This window comes from Heliconius melpomene, chromosome 10 (genome assembly GCF_056956725.1).
Source record: "Heliconius melpomene rosina isolate 202511_hmr_F chromosome 10, ASM5695672v1, whole genome shotgun sequence".
Lineage (NCBI taxonomy): Eukaryota > Metazoa > Arthropoda > Insecta > Lepidoptera > Nymphalidae > Heliconius > Heliconius melpomene.
In genome coordinates, this window is record NC_140398.1 from 6,919,943 (window position 1) to 6,939,407 (window position 19,465).

Consider the following 19,465-nt stretch of genomic DNA (forward strand, 5'->3'; position numbering starts at 1 on the left):
TATGTGCGGGATACAGCGTGAAGCTGAATAAAAAAAGAAACAAAATTTCCTGGCCAAACTAACTGGACTTACAAAGTTAAAAGGCAAGTTGGTAGGTTAGGAAGTGTAGGACAGTATTAAGAGAGGAAGGAACCTCTTTATGTGCAGTGTGAGTAGTCATACTCACACTGCACATAAAGTCGCGGGCGACCACTACCCAAATATATATTTTTAATAGCGTAGAATATTATCTATGAAAGTGATTTTTTTCTACATTCGAAGTCATATATCGTAATAAGCCTCGTCAATCAAAAAAGTTATCAGTGACAAGCAAGGTGGCGTGATCCGAGCGAATGTGGGGAATATGTTGGGATTTCTATATGTCATTATATTGACTCATCATAGCCTTTTTTATATTTTATGATGTCACTTATTCTGGAAACCTATGTAATGCAGCTAATAGGAATCTACTCGTTCGATTACTACTGGAGGTAATGTATGTATATTTAAATTATTTTAATTTCCACGCTCTAATAAGGTAACGGCGTTGAGTTGCGCATGGCTTCATGCCAAAGGAAATATAATAGTTAATATTGTTACATACTATGTGCAATTTTGCATCCTCCGAATTACGTTTCTAGTACGTACAACTATTTAACATTACAGCATTCAAGTTGAAATTGCAAAGTTAACACAAAATAATAGAGAGTTGAAACTCGTTTGTCTTCATTATGTAAACCGCTTTAAACGTTAAGCTTCGCTATTTATTTATTTGTCTATATACTTACACTATTAATTAATTTTCTTAATTTAATCAAGAAATTTGGGCAGTGTGTGGAAAATGGAGTGTCTTTACACTAGGTTCCCTCACTCTATGGCTAGGCCATAGATAGGAAAGGAAAAATTTAGTTTTGTTTTTTATATTTTCTGCATACTCTAAGCTCCATCTTACTTCTATTTATTTTTAATTCGCCAACATTCCAACTATAGCGCTTCATTGTAAAATTATAGTCGTCATTAAATCGAGTAGTTTAATCAACTTATCTTAAAAAGCACAAAATACGTATAAAAAATAATTTTGTGCACATAAAAAATAAAAAATAGTTTTTTTTTTCAATCTCTTTCAGTGCTTCCTACCAATCTTAAACCTAACCACATGTCAAATTTAAACTTTTTAAGCTCAGTAGTTACCTATGTATGTATTTACGCAAGATATATTCAATTATCTACGTATATGAAACGTTGTTCACATTGTCTTGCAGTTCAATGGTGCGAAGTACATTAAACAATATACCGTTACTCTAAAGAGCTTCTAATGAGAAAAGTTTAGAATCTAATATGCACAGCTACTATTCTGTAATAGCTTAAGTCCATACTAATATTATAATGCTGAAGAGTCTGTTTGGCTGAACGCGCTAATATCAGAAACTGCTGAAATTACTTTCATTGAAAAAATGTTTTGTATTGAATAGTCTAATTACCTAATTAACAATTCTTAGTTATTTCCATAAGGCTAGTAGCGGCTCTGGAACACAAGCGAGCGACTGTAAGTTCGATTTCTACTCGGGAGAAATATTTATTTTTTTAATTTTCTTTCTCTGGTAACGAAGCGGAGCGTGGCGTTAAGTGCCGTATTTATTCCTCGATACAAAATATATATTTATATATGTATAATATTTATAGACAACAATCTCAAGCTGTCATAGAACTTCTGACCGACGAAAGCTCTTGAGAGTTTAAGTTTGCATTGCATCTTAAAAAGTCCTCGACTTTATATGAAGTCGAGATTTATTTAGAGAATTTCAAGTGTATTTTAATTTTACTTCGTAAGTATTATATGTATGTTTACGTTTTTTAATAGCACATAGAGAAGGAAGTGTCTTAACGCAGAAGGAACCTAGCAATAGAACACTACAACAAAAAATAATATAAAAAAATGAATTTAAATCAGTGTCAGATCGATTAATCACAGAGAGTGAAGGTTCTCTCTGCGTATACGTATAATAAGCCAAATGAAAAACAAACTACAGTGGAATTAGGATTTACCAATTTATGTATGAAATGTTATTGGCATGGATATCAAAATTGGATACTGCGAGAGATTGAAAAAACGATAAAAAATAAATTGATAACGATTAAAACTTTATAGTTTTAGTTTTATTTTTAGAATAACAATTGACTAATCCAGGTTTTAATTTATTTTAAACATATTGATGAAACAATTAATTTTTATTATGTCGACTTGTAACTATGTTATAAAATCTAATAAAATGAATTTGACCTACTTGTAATACTTGGTAAAATAATTTGGTACCAACGAGTCGGTTTGATGATGGAGCCAGGACCTGAATAACAATCCGTGGGAAACAGAGTGCGTCAACTCAACATTGAGTCAACTCTCCATCGACCCTTAATAAATAGGCGCTGTCTGTCGCAGTAAGCACATACAGACATAATTAGAGTAATCTATATTGAACACTAATTAGGGACTCTTACTCTACTCACTGTATCAGGACGCCTGCCTACAAGTGCTACTACAAAAAATATTTACATTGTTTTTTTTGAGTGCCTTGGTGTACATCGTGTAATAGCTCTACTAAATAATTGCAAATCAGATTTTTAGACTACTACTATTAAAAAATTACAAATTTTACACGTTAATTATAAACATAATTTTATTTGTTGCAACTTTTAACTTCTATGACTAGCGATCCTGCGAAGCATTTACAACTCTACGTACATATATAAAATTCTTCTGTAACTAATTGACTGACAAATAATGCACAGACAAAACCGCTGGACGTATAGGGGAGCATAAAGTTAGGATTTCCGGAAAAATGGAATTTTCCATTTTCAGTCTTTACAGTCCATGAGAACCAAGTCGCGAGAGACTAGACGATGGACAACTAGTACTCAAGTTTATGAAATAGTTTATGAAATATTGAGGCCGTCGTAGTCCTGTATTTGGCAGAAAATATATTTTTCCTCTGCCTATCCTGCTATATACGGGATACAGAGTGAAGCTAAAAGCGTGAATATATATTATACAATATGAAAGGCCTTCACATATGAATGGTTACATAAAATTCTAGTATTGTTATCCCAGAGGAATGAATACAGAATGCAACTCTGTTTGTGTAAATATGCACTGTACTGTCTGTCCCCTGTCCCTCGTGTTTGTAATACAGTTTCTAGCGGACTATTTGATTTTCATAAGTAACTAGTATCCCGCCGTGGCTTTCAGTATAGTATTTTTGACTAACTTTAATATTTATGTAACTAGTTGGCCATGAGCGGTCTTGCCCGCATGAACTATACGAATATTTATTTAATTATATTTAACAAAAATAAAATATTTAAGTATATTTAAAAGCTAAAATTAGTACTCACATTAGCCCCACTTTTCTTAAAATTACCTATTAGGCGCCAACATCAGGAAATTATTCTTGATATTAGCGATTCGAATTGAAAAAATATTTATGTTTACTTTAGATCATTTATAGAAGAAGGTTATTATGGGCTATATAAAACCAAATTAATCCATTCGATTAATATTTTGGTTAGACTTACCTTAGACAGAGTGTTTTCTTGTCACATATCACATACAAATCTTATTTATTACCATTTGTGCAGGTGGTATCAGCTGGTAGGACTCTATAATGATTTTATTTAGCAAATCACCCCAGGTTACGCATCCAGTACAGTGGAAATTGGTGAGCATTGAAGCGTGTACGCAATTATTGGATCGGACGTTGCACGAGGTTGTGGTGGCGCCACGCGTAAACATAAACGTATCCATTAATGTTGATGTATATAAGTATTAATATGTTAATTGAATTTTATCTTTGTTTATATTATCTTGATATTTTGAAGGTAACTTATCTATTAAATTTTTCGATAAATAAAATCGTTTTCGACAGAGGAAACCTAGTGTTGAGTTAATCCGTTTCCCACTTCCCATCCAATATTGCGAGATGTGTATTCAATTGCGAAATGTAAGTTGTATAGCTTCGAGTGGCAATCTATAAATATTCTACTAATTGCCAATAATTTCAAATTAGGTTATCCAGAAAATTACAAGAACCTAAGCAGGTTATTCCACATAAAAAAGATTTTAACTAACCCACTTTAGAAAATCGTGATGTCTAACACCAGGACGTCATTAGCATCTAAGTCAAAGGGCGTTAATCGGGCTCGAAGGACCAGATTAATGAGCCGAAGAATTTCACCGACCCTTGTTCCTGTACTTGGGTTCGAGCGTTGAGGATTTTGGATGTAATTAAATTAATATTATGAATAGGTAAATTAATTTTGTAAAGTGTTTGAGTTAAGACTGGCACTTCTAGTGGGAATGTTTATTTTTAGAATGTTAGGTGACAACCCATTGTATTAAACGTATATTGTAGGGTTAATATGTATATATTCCTTTTGTTTTTTATACAAATATTTATTATGTAGATGATCTTATTAATATGACTAATAATTTAAATATGACTTTATTATAGAATATTTTTATTAGACAAAACACGTTAAGAATATCTTAATCTCCATCTCCATTCCACACTTTTCTCCCAATTTTCGAAATGAAATTTTATATTATATTGTATTTTTATTGTTTCTCAACTAAAATAGCATTTTAATTAAGCATTCATTTAAAAGTTTATGTAAAACGGACACAACGCCATTAGCATCTAAATCAAAGGACGCTAATCCTCCCACAGATTAACGAGCTAGAAAATTTTCTTCTTTGATGTCACACTGAGCTGTTTATATTTGGAATATAATTATATGACTTATTTCGTATAATTATTATCTGTTTTTACTATATTTTTTATGAAATTATTTAAACTTTAAGTTATTTGTTATAAACACCTCATATATTACATTTATTTTTTGCCCTTTCTTCTCATATATTATGTTCGATAGAAAAAGTTTAAAAATAAAACAAGTAATGTTCCTTGAGGCAAATTGTAGCCGGAGGCGGATTTGGGTTCGATCCCCACACAAACACATTAATTACTTTCATTTAACCGCTATGGTAGATATTGTAGAGTTTCGCCACTGAACAATGTCTCGAAAATTAGACAAAAAATAGAAAACAGAGTACATTAACACTAAATAGGTCTGTTCTGCCTATGCTTAAAGCAAAAGCTGGATGACCTCAATATTGATTATTCTATCAGAAATATATGTTATTCTAACAGTAAGAGACCATAAATTTAAACTTCCATAAATATTCGAAGAAGCTTGAAGCCACATTTTCTTAGAAAACATGATGAAACGCTTAATATAGACCCGACATTATTCATTTTCGAACATTCAAGAGGATATTGCTTCTATCAAGTTCTATTGAATATAATTTAACGTGAGTATTTTTTTTACTGTTTATTATAATGTATATATAGATAAAAACTTCAAATACAACTAAATAATAAAAAAAAACAGCACCAAATAAATGGAGAGACGCATCACTCATTCGTTCGGACGGTAAAAGAAAACAAAACCCGCTCGGTCGTGACATGCATTAATCTTACCCGTGACGACTGGATTAGGGTCCTACTTAGAGCAAAGATATTTGGAAAGGCCACATATAATGCGTGATAATATTTCTAAAGAGTTTTCTTGGTTATTTCAATTGATATTAGGAAAAAATATTAGAATTTTATGTATTAAATATTAATTTGTTTTCCATATTTATAACTAGATTTTTTCAGTGAATTTGATCATATAGTGAAATAGAAATAATTATGTGAATGACACATGACATATTCTAAAAACCTGACGTAGCTCCGACCAGCGAATTTCATCGAAATGATCGAAAGAAGTAAAATCAGTTAAAATTTGCAGTTTTCCACCCTTGTTGGTTAAGTTTAGATGTAAAAAAATATTTTTATATTTAAAAGAAGATTATTAACAGCTAATACATTCTAATAAACCATGAAACATGTGTTCAATTAATTATTTATTGATTATGAGTCTAAATTTAAAATTTTATAAAAATCGGTGGCGATTTGAAGATTTTTTCATACAAACTTTCAACCCCTTGTTTGCACCCTTAGGGGAAGAATTCTAGAAAACCATGAAACACGTATTCAATTAAATACTTTTAAAAATCTAAATTTCAAGTTTTATAAGAATCGATGCCGTTTTAATTTTTTTTTCCATACAAACTTTCAACCTCTATCTCACCCCTTTAGGGTTAAAATTTTACAAAATCCCTTCTTAGTGGATGTCCAGATTACGAAAGTAAACATCTGTCCAAATTTCACGTTTCTACGCACAGCAGTTACGGCTGTGCGTGCGTCTTACCTCAATCAGTGAGGACAAGTCCTTTTGTATATACCTATAGATTATAGGAAAATATTTGTCTTTAATTGTTGCACACATAAAGATTCCATCGCATCATAAAGATTTTAACAAAATTTACTAAACATATTTAATCATATAATTTCTGTAAAGCTCACAAGAGACAACTACCTTCTGAATTACGTGCAGGAAGCGTCGTACCGTTGCTTGCTTTACTGGCAGTACGTAATACTCGCCTGACACGGTGACATTCTGACGGATGGCGCTATATCTAAATCGAATTCAGTGGAGCTATGAGAATTATATGGAACTTTAGATTTATGTATAGGTAAATGGTAGAGGATTTAATTATTAAGGCTTTCGTGGCACAGCGGCACAATGTCTCTCTGAAAATGAGTTCGATTCCCATTCGAGGGTATGAATTATTGTAGTATGTATGAACCACTAGACTATCCTATCATGCTTTATGCGGGATATAGCGTGAAGCTAAAAAAAAAACAGTTCTGTTGATAATTAGTAAGAAGCTTACGAAGGCTTAGAAGAGGTGAAACTTTATGAAAAGTTTTACTTTTTGGAAGAATTAGGACGTATTTTCAGTATTCGCGTGTAGAGTTATATAATAATATCTTCACGTAAATTTTTCTGTCGTTACAATGAAGTTATAGCTAGTAATATGTTTGGCCTATACTAATAGTATACCTATTATGCAGGTATAAGCATATTAAGCCTTCCATTTGTATCACTTTATTCATTAGTGAAAGCAACATCAAAATCGCCTTGCAGTTTGATAGATCTCAGTGTATATCAGAAGGAAGCGCTTTTTTTTTTCAAAATACTATAAAATATCTGTATATTAATGAATTTAAATTTACGAAAATGCTAAGATAATGAAATTTTTAGTCTTATGAAAAAGTACTTTAAAAATGTTAAACAGTTACAGATTCAATTGTTTTAGCTGAATTATTTAGCCGGGATAAGAGAACAGGTATGAATATTATGTTACGTGACACCCACACATATAATATGCTGTTTACAGGGAGGTAGTCGTGGTTGACATGCTCAGCTACCTCTGTAGATACTACCGTATGAAATACTGATAAGTACGTCAGGGTGAAATACGTATAAAATATATACGTTTTGAATTGTTACATTAGAACAAAAAAAAAGTCAAAACTTCTTAGCTTTACGCTTTATCAGCAGAGCAGATAGAGAAAACATAGTGTTAAGACATTCTTTATTTCGCATTTAATAGTTTTTCTAAAGAGATAAAATGTCCATAATTTCTAAATAAGAAACGTTCAATCGTAAGAGTATTATTAGAGGTATTAGTTACACATTAGACAGGATCAATCAAGTTAGGTGTGAAGGATTACTCTACGTCTAATATGTAGGAGATAACAAGGTCTGAGTGCTTACCGTTTAGTTCGTATTTCCGATTAGCGACTGGCTCAATTTTAGTTTAGAGATTGATTGGAGATTTGTAGGGGTGATGCTGTCTATGTATTTTATGAAAATTAATTATTTTATATTGTGGGTCGACTCGAATATATTAGATTTTGATTTTGACTTAAATATTATTAACATTTTCACGATGTGTCTGATAACTGAAAGACTGTACGTTTAATTTGGAGCAAATTTATAATTACAGATTAACATTTTTTCCAACACGGCAGGGTAGGTAGGAAAAACATAGTGACAAAATATTCCATTTTCAATGTACGTTGAACTTTATCTTGCCCGAGCAGCAAACTTAAAATATTTTACTACCCAATAGGGATCGAACCTAAAACCGACGCGTTACTGTCAGACATTGTTCCACTACGCCTCAATGGTCGATAGATTTTTCATTCAATCAATCAAATCATTTTCCTGGTCCCTTACTCTCAATCATTATTTCTCTACAATTATTTACATATATCTTCTAAAAATTTTTATATACTAACCTGAGACTAGGTACATCAGACACTGGTACACCATCTTCAGTGAGCCAAGTAATCGTTGGTGTAGGTCCGCCATGAGCTGCACAAGAAACACTGGCTCCGGTGCTATTGGAGAACGACAGCCGTGGTGGAGGCTCCATCAGAAAGATTAACTGACTGTGGCATGATGATACTGAAACAAAGAGGCTAAGTTAAGATGTTTAATTTAAAAACATGATTTAATAGGATAAAATTATTTTAGATTAGTTAGTTCAATATGGAGTACTCGATGAGATTTAAAAAAATTGAAACAATAAAAATATTTTGTTTTAAAAAAATAAGAATCTTATGTTACAGATGGGAAGAACTAGGTTGTACAAATCTTAACTGTTGGCCTTTCGAGGTGATGTTTGTAAGAAGATCTTGCTATTTCCATTGTCTAATGTCTTTAAAGGACAGAAAAAAGAAAACAACAGAGTGAAAAGAGTAATTTACGTATAGATCTATATAAATTATATAATTATATATCATATATATAATTATATATCATAAAGTAAAAATCAAAAATAATTTTCTCATAGCAGAAAGTTCAATTTACAATTATACAGTTTTGTCAAAAACGTTTTTATTACATGACAGCTTCACTCATCACGAATACAAAGATAGGTGGAGGGTACAAAGTGTTAAGACACTCCGTTTTCTAATTCCTGTCCTATTTACGTCACATTGCGTATTGAGTGGTGAACTCAACACCGCGCGTTGTCTGACAGAGCAGAGAAATTAAAATAGATTACATATAATCATTTTTCTAAGTGGAAAAAGACCTACAATCACTGGGACTATAGCCAGATGTCTACTAGGCCACATCACGATGACATTACTATCACATTTCTAATATTTAAAGCAATTTACTTTAATAAGTTACCGTCATCATAATTATGAATAAACCGCGATATACAAGCGCAAACTATTACAGAAAATTATACGAGAACAACAATTTCACACATCGACACACGCGGGGATTGGTGGGAAAGGCTTGAAAGCAATTACGCAACTTTATTAGTATGAAGCTACTATATAATAAACTTAAGATGTACGTATATCTTATAACTAGTGGCCCGCTCGCGGCTTCGTCTGCGTGAACTACGTTATTATTAATATCTGTCTCTATGAGTACATACATTCTATAAGTCACGTCCATGCAAAATTTGAGACTCCTAGCACATATAGTTTCTGAGATTTCGTGATGAGTGAGTGAGTGAGCGACCTTTCGATTTTATATATATAGATATTAAGAGTAATTTTTTCCTTAATATTATTTTTATTTATTTTCGAATGGCGAACAAGAAACGGATGACGTTCAGTAAGCAGGCACTCTACCAGGTGAACGAAGAAGAAGACTGGACGCAGGCAACAAAGAACCGATCGCCATGAAGATCTTTGAGGAAGGCCCATATCCAGTGGTGGGCAATGAAAGGCTTATATAATGATGATGATTATAATGTTATTATTCCTCGAATAAAGCTTAAATCTACAACCATCATATAGAAAGTTAGAAACAGATATCTTAACTTTTATCTAGAGTTTCTTACCGGCCCTTAATTCTGTCGTAAATTCAGGCTACAAACTGTTTTAGTGTTGAATTTTATCTATATTGTTTTTGTCATTTGAACATGATTGACTAACAAACATAAAAAATTAGAGCCCGAATTTACTTAGATTTTATGTCAGAAATAAACCGTTAACTCAATAAAGAAAAATAGTAAATACAAATTTAGTTTCTTTAGGGAAAACATGAACTCAGATTGCTAGAATGAAGAAAGCTAGAAAATCTTTCTGGTTCAGATAAAAATTAGACTAATCCTATAGTTAAAATATATTTAATTGTAAACATATTATATTCATATGGGTAGTATCTGAACTATTAACGTAATGTAATATAGCAAATATCGTTCCTCAATTAAATGAAATATCCAACACATTTTTTTTTTATTTCAAAGCACTAGCTTCTGACATAACGTTTAACCTTAAGGTTTATAATATTAACATAGATAGATATAAACAATTTTTAATTGTTTTTAAATTTTGATTAAAGTAACAAAATGTGTAACGCTACAGTTTGCGATGAAACTGATTAAAGGGAACTTTTTCTCTATCTTTTGTTAACGATCACGAAACTTTTCTTTACAACGACTGACGACTCAAGTGGAATCTCAGTTCAGTTGAGAATAACTCAAATTATCTGTCGTTACATTTCTTACTTATTTAACTGACTCATTTTTTCATGAAAGTTTTTGTTTAATTCAACTTTTTGCAAATCCACATATAATTTCCAAAATATTGTGAAATATTAGACCTGTTTTCTAGATACTTTGAAATTAATTAGAACATACCTACCTATAAGTCCTCACTCGCTAAATATTATTTTAATATATTTCAGTTTTAAAGCTTTGTATATATTTGCCCATTTCTTGACTGATTAAGAAAAGGAAATTATTTCGAATAAAATATAATTGAGGTCATCGTGGGGCAGTGGAACAGCTTCTGATTGAGAATGCGATGGTTGTGGACTTCATCCCTACTCAGAGACAAAAAATAAATTTCAATTATCCGCTTTGGCAGAACGGACGGTGTTAAGTTCTGCTACTCAACTTTGTATTTAGCCAAAAATCAGAAAACGGAGTGTGTTAGTCCTAGGTAACTAGGATCTTTCGAGTTACCTTGGGTGATTAACGCGTTTATTTAAATACATTTTTCAGCTTTATAATATTAGTATAACTATTTTAACTTAATACAACTATATATATGTAACTATTTTCATTTTCTATAATTGAAATAGTCGCAACCGAAGGACACGAACGGATCTGACATTTGATAAACTTTACAGAGCGGCGGTCTACAAACTATTTTAATACAAAACTTGTGTTGTTGAAACATTTTCATACGACCAATGAAAGGTTTCCTTTGAAATTTATAAAGAGAAATATTTTATTCATTTAGGCTTTTAAAATTAAATGTAGTTTTTTCATTTTAAATTAATAGCGCAGCAGCAAGTATCTGACTGTTAACGTTCTAGCTGTAGGTTCTATTCCCACGGGGAAATTAATTATTTTACTTTTCTCCTTCAGGTATTTGGCTTTGCGTAATGGGGTGTCTTGACCGCTGATTTTCCCCTGTCAACCTTGCTATCTTGCTAGCTAACCTTGTCATATGCTAGCACAGCATGAAGCTAAAAACTTTTTACTTATAAAAAAACTTTATACTTTATATAGGCACAATATTTTATAATAGTTTTTTTTTACATTTTTAAATGTTTTTCCACTCTTAGTAAAGAAAAATACTTTTTTAGAAAAAATATATCCCTAAAAAAGATTAATTTAATTTTAAATTCTAGTCGAATCTATCATCGGTACAAAAGTACCTAAATAGTATTATGTACGCCACTATTACTTTGTCATGTCGAAGTTGCTCGAGTACTTTAACAGCTTTAGACTTACAAGTTTAAAGCATTACCGTAGATTGCGTTCTATTGAACAGAATTTGAGTTACTTAACTTAAATTAAAGATAATATTTAATGTATGGAAGCTGTCGTGACACAGTGGCACAACATTTGACACCAGAGTAAAAAAAAAATATTAGACATTTCATTCCCTCAAGTGGGTATCGAACCCAAAACCTTTGTGCCCCTGCACTACTGGCATCAATATTATTTTTAATATTAACTATTAGAATTAATATTATAATGAACTATTTATATTGACTAAACCACTGAAAAAAACAAGTGCTTTAAGTACATTTCACGTATACAATAGTGTAGCTATTATCTCCTAAGCTGTCTAAGCGACATTATTAAAATTCCAAGCGGCTTTCCAAATTAATTGTTCAATGTTCAAGCCCATCCCACCGTCCCGTCTCGACCGCTTTTGATGTCGCCACCCTATAAACTAAGTTGGCAAACTTCGAATTAGTGAAATTAAATTGTTTTAGGCAACCGTCTGGTTCAGTGGTGGTAGCTCATTTACTTAAGGATCGCAGCATCAAGTCGTAGTTTACAATAATAACTGATTTTACGATGGATTTAAGAAGTTTCTGACTTACTCGCGATGTTTGTAAATTCGATTCCCACTCGAGAGAATATTTATATTAAAAAAACAATCTATTTACATATCTATCTATCTTAATATAATATAGCTGAAAATAGATATAAAATAAAGAATTGTTCAAATACTCATATACAATAAAATGTACAGCACCACGCACCTGCGAAATAGAAACTAATAGTATACTGTATGAAACGTCTCCAGTCTGTATTATGAACGTAGTTGATTGCTTCTTGAGCCTGGGGCGGGAGTAATTTCATTTTATTAAGCTCTGTGATATTATTATAGCATTGAGGTGTGGAGAAAAGACAATTTGTTTCAATTCTTAAATTAAATGTTTTTTGCTTAAAATAAATAAAAAAACTGTACCCTTAATAGAGGAAGGTATCCATTACCTACAGTACCTGCGGTCAGAGTTTGAGCACTTAGACTGTGTCATATTATGTCATACACAAGCTTACCGTATTAGAAATACGTAGGTAAAGCTGTAGGGAAATCTAGTATTTTATTAACTAACTACTGCTAAGTATATTTATAATAATTCGGTCAATACAATCTTTATTTCGGGGAGTGGCGGAACTCAACACCGCGCTTTGCCTCGTTACCAGAGCAAGCAAATATTAAATATTTAATTTCCTCGAGTGGGAATCGAACCTACAACCTGGCCTCTATATATAACTATATAGTCTTAACTCCTAAATGTAATATTCCTGCACGTTTAGTTTAAGCGTCTTAGTTGCTAACTTCTTCAGATTGAGATTAAACGTACCACTAAGCTGTATATCATCCTGTTAAAAAACTGATAAAATCTTTTGAACATTTTCTCGATTGAACTTTAGTTAGAAAAATAAAAGTAGCTTTACGCTCGACAGAGGGAATCTAGTACTGAGACACTACGTTCTCACGTAAACGGATATTTAATGCGTATCTAAAGAGATTTTTTGGGGCTTGGACTTTAAGCTTTGGACAGATATGTTCATGTAAAAGTTTTTTCAAGGCAAACTTTTCACGAGAAACTACTTTTTGAGTAGTGGAGCTCAATTTTGTCAATGAGAGAGAAGAAAAGAAAGAATATATACCACGTGCCCCCGTATGAGTATAGCATTCACAACCACTGTGGAACAAAGACATCCAATATCTTAATATTTTACTTTTATATAATAAAGCTCTAACAAAGACTTATAACGTAAGCTCTAAACCTTCATATAAGATATTAAGCTTCGATCTACGAACTTAACAGTATCGTATGAGGAAGCTTAATTGCGTAACTGCTTGTGGGGATTACGCTCTATCTATCCGTGTACTATACACGGTTGATAATAAAGTGAGGTAACTAGAAAATTATGATATTAATATTTTCATAATATTGGGTAGGTAGAGAAATTAGCTTTAAGAAAAACTATTCTACTACTCTTGACATTTCATTCTTTAAAAGCTGTTGGATGTTAGACCGCGTAACCTAACGCTGCGTTTCATCGAATCGTTAATAAATGGTTTATATAAATTACCCAAGGAGTTAATATCAAAGAAATAAAAATATTAATTACTAGCTTTAAGTGGAAGCATTAAGGAGTGTACAAGATAGATTTGGTTTTAATCTCTGCTAAAGGGTTTACATGTATATTGATATTATTTCTTTCTGGTTAAAAAAATAAGCAAGAGAGAATAGTTTTAATAGTCAGTTTTTTTACTTACCCGGTACAAATGCTAGAAGTGCGTCGTGGTGCCATGAAACAGTATGTGACTGACTAACGCGACAGTTACGGCTTCAAATCCCGAAATTATATATTTTAAGAAAAATTGGACCAAGAGTGCAATAAGACTAGGTTCCCTCTAAAATAATAAATTGTTCTAATAAATAAACTCGTCACCTTGTTTCAAATAACTGCTCTATTTTTTCAATACACTCATTCTCTATTTTTCCTTACTCATTTTTAACGTTGAAATGAAAAGGGATAAGCCATAACTGACGAACTTTGTTAATAACAAAGTAACCCGCGGCTTAACCCTTTTACCCTAAACGTTGCTTAGTCGTACGCTTTGAGTAATCTTTGTATGGAATATTTGTTATGTCAATGCGCGTATATTTATGAATATAAGAAGATATTTTTTAATTTCAGAAATTCCGCTCATAGAAGGGTAGGCGGAAGGAACCTAGTGATAAGACACTCTATTCTCCATTTTCCGCCCAATTTTCAAAACACTATGGGTAGAGTCACGGAATTCAAATCTTTGTCTTGTTACGTTGAGGAAATGAAAATAAGTCTTTCCGTTGTGTGGAAATCGAACTCAGAACCGTCACGGCTATAGTCCACGCTTATAGTCTCGATAAGTTTAGGTAGTAAAGGCGATTATAACTATATTTTATGAGTAAATATAGTAAATATAACGACGAAGCCTCATATATGTTATATAAGATATATACGAGTACATAACGTCCTTGATCCTCGGGTCACGCATCCAAGAAGTTATGAAGCAATTATTGACAATAGCCTCTTCCGGTTATTGTCTATTATATTAAGAAGTCATTATATACGTTCGGGATAGGTACAGTACTGTTTATTATATATAAATGATATAGTATTAATTATTAATCGTCTGAAGTTTTAGTAAGACAAGTAATGGAATTTCTCTTTTTTCTCCTTTCCCTTGGAATTTCGCGAAGAAGGGACCTTCTTAGCTTCCTTACACTTCCTCACCTAACTACATGCTAAAAATTTACTTTCTCACTTTTCACCAAGCAAATTCTTCTTCCCCAAGGAAATTGCTTGTTGAAAAAAAATTCAACGCCGTGTTAGAATAGTTCATTCTCCTGGGTGGGAATCGAACCTACAACCGTCACTTTTTATAGTCCGACACTGTGCCGGCATCACAACGGCCTAAATGTAATCTAAATAATGAACATAACCTAGATTCTAGAATTTGTTGTACCTAAATAAAAGAAAATACTTTAAATTCTTACATTTCACATTTATATCTCAGAAACATTTCAAGGCGTTTCAAAAATGTAGAGTATTCTTATTTTTAGTGAAGCGTTCTTGAAGTCATTAGCGCTTGAGAGCTTAGCTGCAAGCTTGTCACTACTACGACGGTAGCTCTCAGTTACTTTAAATGGATTTACGATGAGGAAGTCTATGGGATTAGATTTTATTCGAAGTACGTACTATTAGCTTCCCGCTGTATCCCGCATACGGCAGGGTAATCAAAGAAAATTTAATGTTATGACACACCATTTCCCACTTGCTACCAAACTATCGAGATATTGTATGTTACGTTGAGGAACTAGATGCTGCGTTTTGTATTGTAAGCAGAGCGAGGAAATGAAAATAAATCGTTCTCCGAATGGGAATCGAACATATAGCCGTCGCTTTTAAGGTCAGACACTCTTTCTTTCTCTCTCTCTCTACTTCGAAAGCCTTAAACCGAAAACATTTCCCATAAATAACCAAACATGAAACCGTCGATCATTAAAACTCTACCTTAATGTAGAGATCTTCAACAAAGTCATAAAAGAGACTTAATTTTAGAACTTCTTAGAGACTGTCTCTATAAAACAGTCGCTAAACGATGCAGTTACAAAAATAATAAAATATAAGGGTCGTGTATATAAAACGATCGTATAATTAAACGCTACGCCTACACGACGGTGACGGTGTCGTTAAACTGTTAATGCTTTTATCTGTGATATATTTTATATATGTTTTAGTATGGTATAAAATATATATATAAGTTATTTATAGTTATTAATAATTAATAGTAATTTTTTATAGCTTCACGCTGTATCCCGTATATAGCAGGGTGGTAGTGTTAAGACACTCCGTACCACCCTTGTGTATTGTGTGGTAGAACTTTTATGTATTGTATTATTCCTTGGATTGTTATATTTTCACAAATAAACAGAGTGTAATATGTATGCATTATACAAAATAGAGTAAAGCAGGGAACACCAAAGATTGGATACCAGGAGTGAATGGTCTCTAAGCCAAACGAAAAATGGAGAATATAGTCACTCACGTACAGATATTGGTCCAGGAAATACATGAATATAAAAAGTATTCAAATAGAAGCGTTTGTGTAACGAGTTAATTATTCGGAATCCAATTTTGTCAGACAGGTCACATGCGTCACTGATTAAATGTTTTATGTATGTATGTATGATTGAGGCCGGTCATGGCGCAGGGGTACAAGCGTGTGACTGTACCGAGAGGTTGTGGATTCGATTCCCTATCAAAGAAATGATATGTTTAATATTTTAATTTCTTTTCTCTGGTGTCGAGGCAAAGCGCGGCGTTAAGTTTCGCCACTCAACATGCAATGCTCCACCATGCAATGCAATGCAATGCATGAATTCGCAGGAAAATGAGAAACAGAGTATCGTAACACTAGGTTCCCTCTGCTGTATGCGGGCTGCAGGGTGAAGCTATACATTAAGTATACAAATGTATATTATGAAGAGGATTGTCCTTATCTAAAAATTTACAAGCAAACGTATCGTTAGCGTGTCAGTCAATTTTGACCGTGACGCGACGTGACAGGGAGCGTAATTATGAAATGTTTCCCCTTTCATTGCTTAACTTAAAGTTACTGTAACAAAACGACAATTTTCAACTTTTCTGCTTAACCTTTGTGTATATGACAAAGTGACTCTAAGATGTTTTGAATTAAATGAGAATTTGTAAGGAAATGAGAAATAAATTTAAAGGAATTTAATTTTGTGAATTATAGGATCTGGGGCTCTTGATGTGAATCAATTGATTTTCTAACTGTAGATTGTTATATTATTTTTATAATACTGTCTGTTTTTTATCCCTCTGAAAATTAATTAATTATTGGAATTCAAGTATTGCAAAGGATAGCTTCCGTTACTGACAAACATAAAATTACAGAGATAAAACTAACGGATTCATAAAGTTGATATTTGGCATTAGGTATGTTGCGGGGTATAGGGGCACCTTACACCCTACACACTATCGCAGAGTTTCTCAAAATTCCTATGAGAACTGGAAAAAACAGGATTCTATTATATCGTCATAATCATATTATATCTCAAAGTTCACAAATAAAGTTGTGGGAAGCTACTAGTGCTATATAAGAACACAAAATAGAGTCAGCAAGTACATAGAATAACACGGGACGTAATTCGATGCAGACTCAAAGTACCGGTTTGAGATGCAAAGTTACGTTCCACCATCAGTAGCTATATTTGCAATGCAAAACAGCATTGTCGGACTGAATAATGTTATATTACTTGTTTTGTGATGTCGCTACATAAACACTTGGTTGATGGACAGAATGGGATTACCTGAAAATGGAAAACTAGTTGGAAATTCAATGGTGAAACTGTATTTTACATGTTGCAAGCCAAAAAAGTAACAAGTTTTGAAAATTAACTTGTAAATCAATATCAGAAAGTAATTTAAATTTGATATATGATTTATTTTGAATAATTATAATGATAATTTGGTGATTTTAAGATGTGTTTCGCCCTTAGAAAAGTAATATTAAAAAGCGGGGAATGATGTGATACATTGCTACAAGTAAGAAACAAAAGCTTTTTTAGCATCACACTGAAACATTACTTATAGTCTGGTGTCACGACACTCAAATTCCCAATTTGTAATTGACAATTCGAACATCGAACCCACAACCGTCAACAATTGCCGTCTCCAAAGGGAAGACAAGCTAAAATGTAACACAGAAAGTTACAAAATTTTATAATTACTATTAAATAAAATAAATTCAAAACAAAAATCAAATAAATCCATAACTTTCAAAACAGAACCAAAATATGTAACATTCACTGTACAGATCATAGACAATATTTTATTATATACCAGAAAAAAAATACATTTCAAAGTCAAAATGTGGAAAAATTCTATTGCATTAAAACCATTTCTGTTACAAAAGTGTTTCCGGCGGAAGCAACCTCATACTGCGACCTCTGACGTTCCTTGCGTAATTAAATACAACCGGCCAAGTGCGATTAGTAGCAAGCTCTCAAAGGGTTCAATGTAATTACTTTATTAAATAAAAAGTATTTAAATATATATTTTTTAAATACAATAACATAAATGTACTTATAACGAGAGGTTAATATTTTTATAGAATTCCTCGTGACACAGCGGTAATCAACATCTGAATATAAAACGACGTTTGTACGTTCGATTCCTAATCAAGGGAATGATTTTTTATTGATTTTCTCTTCCTTTTTCTTACTGAAATTGAACCGCGGTGTTTAGTTCCGCTATTGAACATGCAACCTCAAATGGGTTGTGCATGGGGTATGCATTATCTTAACACTAGATTTCCTCTGCCTATTCTGGGATATGAGAAATACAACTTGGATTTGAAAATACACTTTGTAAGTAGGTTTCTTGATTTTAAATATAAAATTTATTAATAGGTTGCCATTATTTATTTCGATTCGATCGATTTAGATCATGAGTTTGATTTTTATATTTATTTTCAAAATTTAAAATATTTAATAATAAAAGAAGAATATTTGGGAATTTATGTACATTAATTGTCTTTTATTACCGCATTTTAGATGCGGATCCCTAATATAGCTGTAATTACGTAAGAGTAATATACTGTCTCTTTGTTTTCGTTTCACGCGATTTTAAACCTTTCTGCAAAGAATATAAAGGTTTTTAAACTATAAATGTATGAAAAAGTTGTAATAGTAGCTTTTTCGTGTAGGATTTTTTTTATATCCATTATTAAAATTTTGTGATAATCTACCATCGAGTAGATTACGGGTTTAATTATTATATCCTATTGGATAGATATTTGGAGAAAAATATAATGTATATAGGGCACCGTCAGTCATCATGAAATATTTCAAAATCTTGCGGAGAGTGAGGAGGAAATTACTTAACGCTATGTTCTCTGTCCCTGTTATATAGAAGAGATATGCGTGAATCGAAAAAAGATATAAACAAGTAAAATATTTAAAAATAAACAAATAAGCAAACTGAGACCTCAAATGATATACTTAGTGGTAAAATGGTATATAGTCAGTGGTAAAACTCATATTAGCACAAATTGAATTCCACGAGCTTATCCTAACTTTTACTGTGATAATAATGTTAGAACGTTGTCGCATTCAGTATTAATTTACCAATCTAGCTGCAAAGTTGTTGGGAGTTTTGATAGCGTAA

The 19,465-nt window shown here is 32.2% G+C and overlaps 1 protein-coding gene across 1 annotated transcript in view; it reads right to left on the reverse strand.

The window, feature by feature from the left end:
• Positions 1 to 19,465, reverse strand: part of LOC146535363 (cell adhesion molecule Dscam2-like) — a 138,049-nt gene that overhangs the window by 58,653 nt on the left and 59,931 nt on the right. The window contains exon 3 of the mRNA XM_085191235.1: positions 8,229 to 8,397. Within this exon, the coding sequence (XP_085047361.1) occupies positions 8,229 to 8,397 (169 nt within the window). The remainder of the gene's footprint in view (positions 1 to 8,228; positions 8,398 to 19,465) is intronic.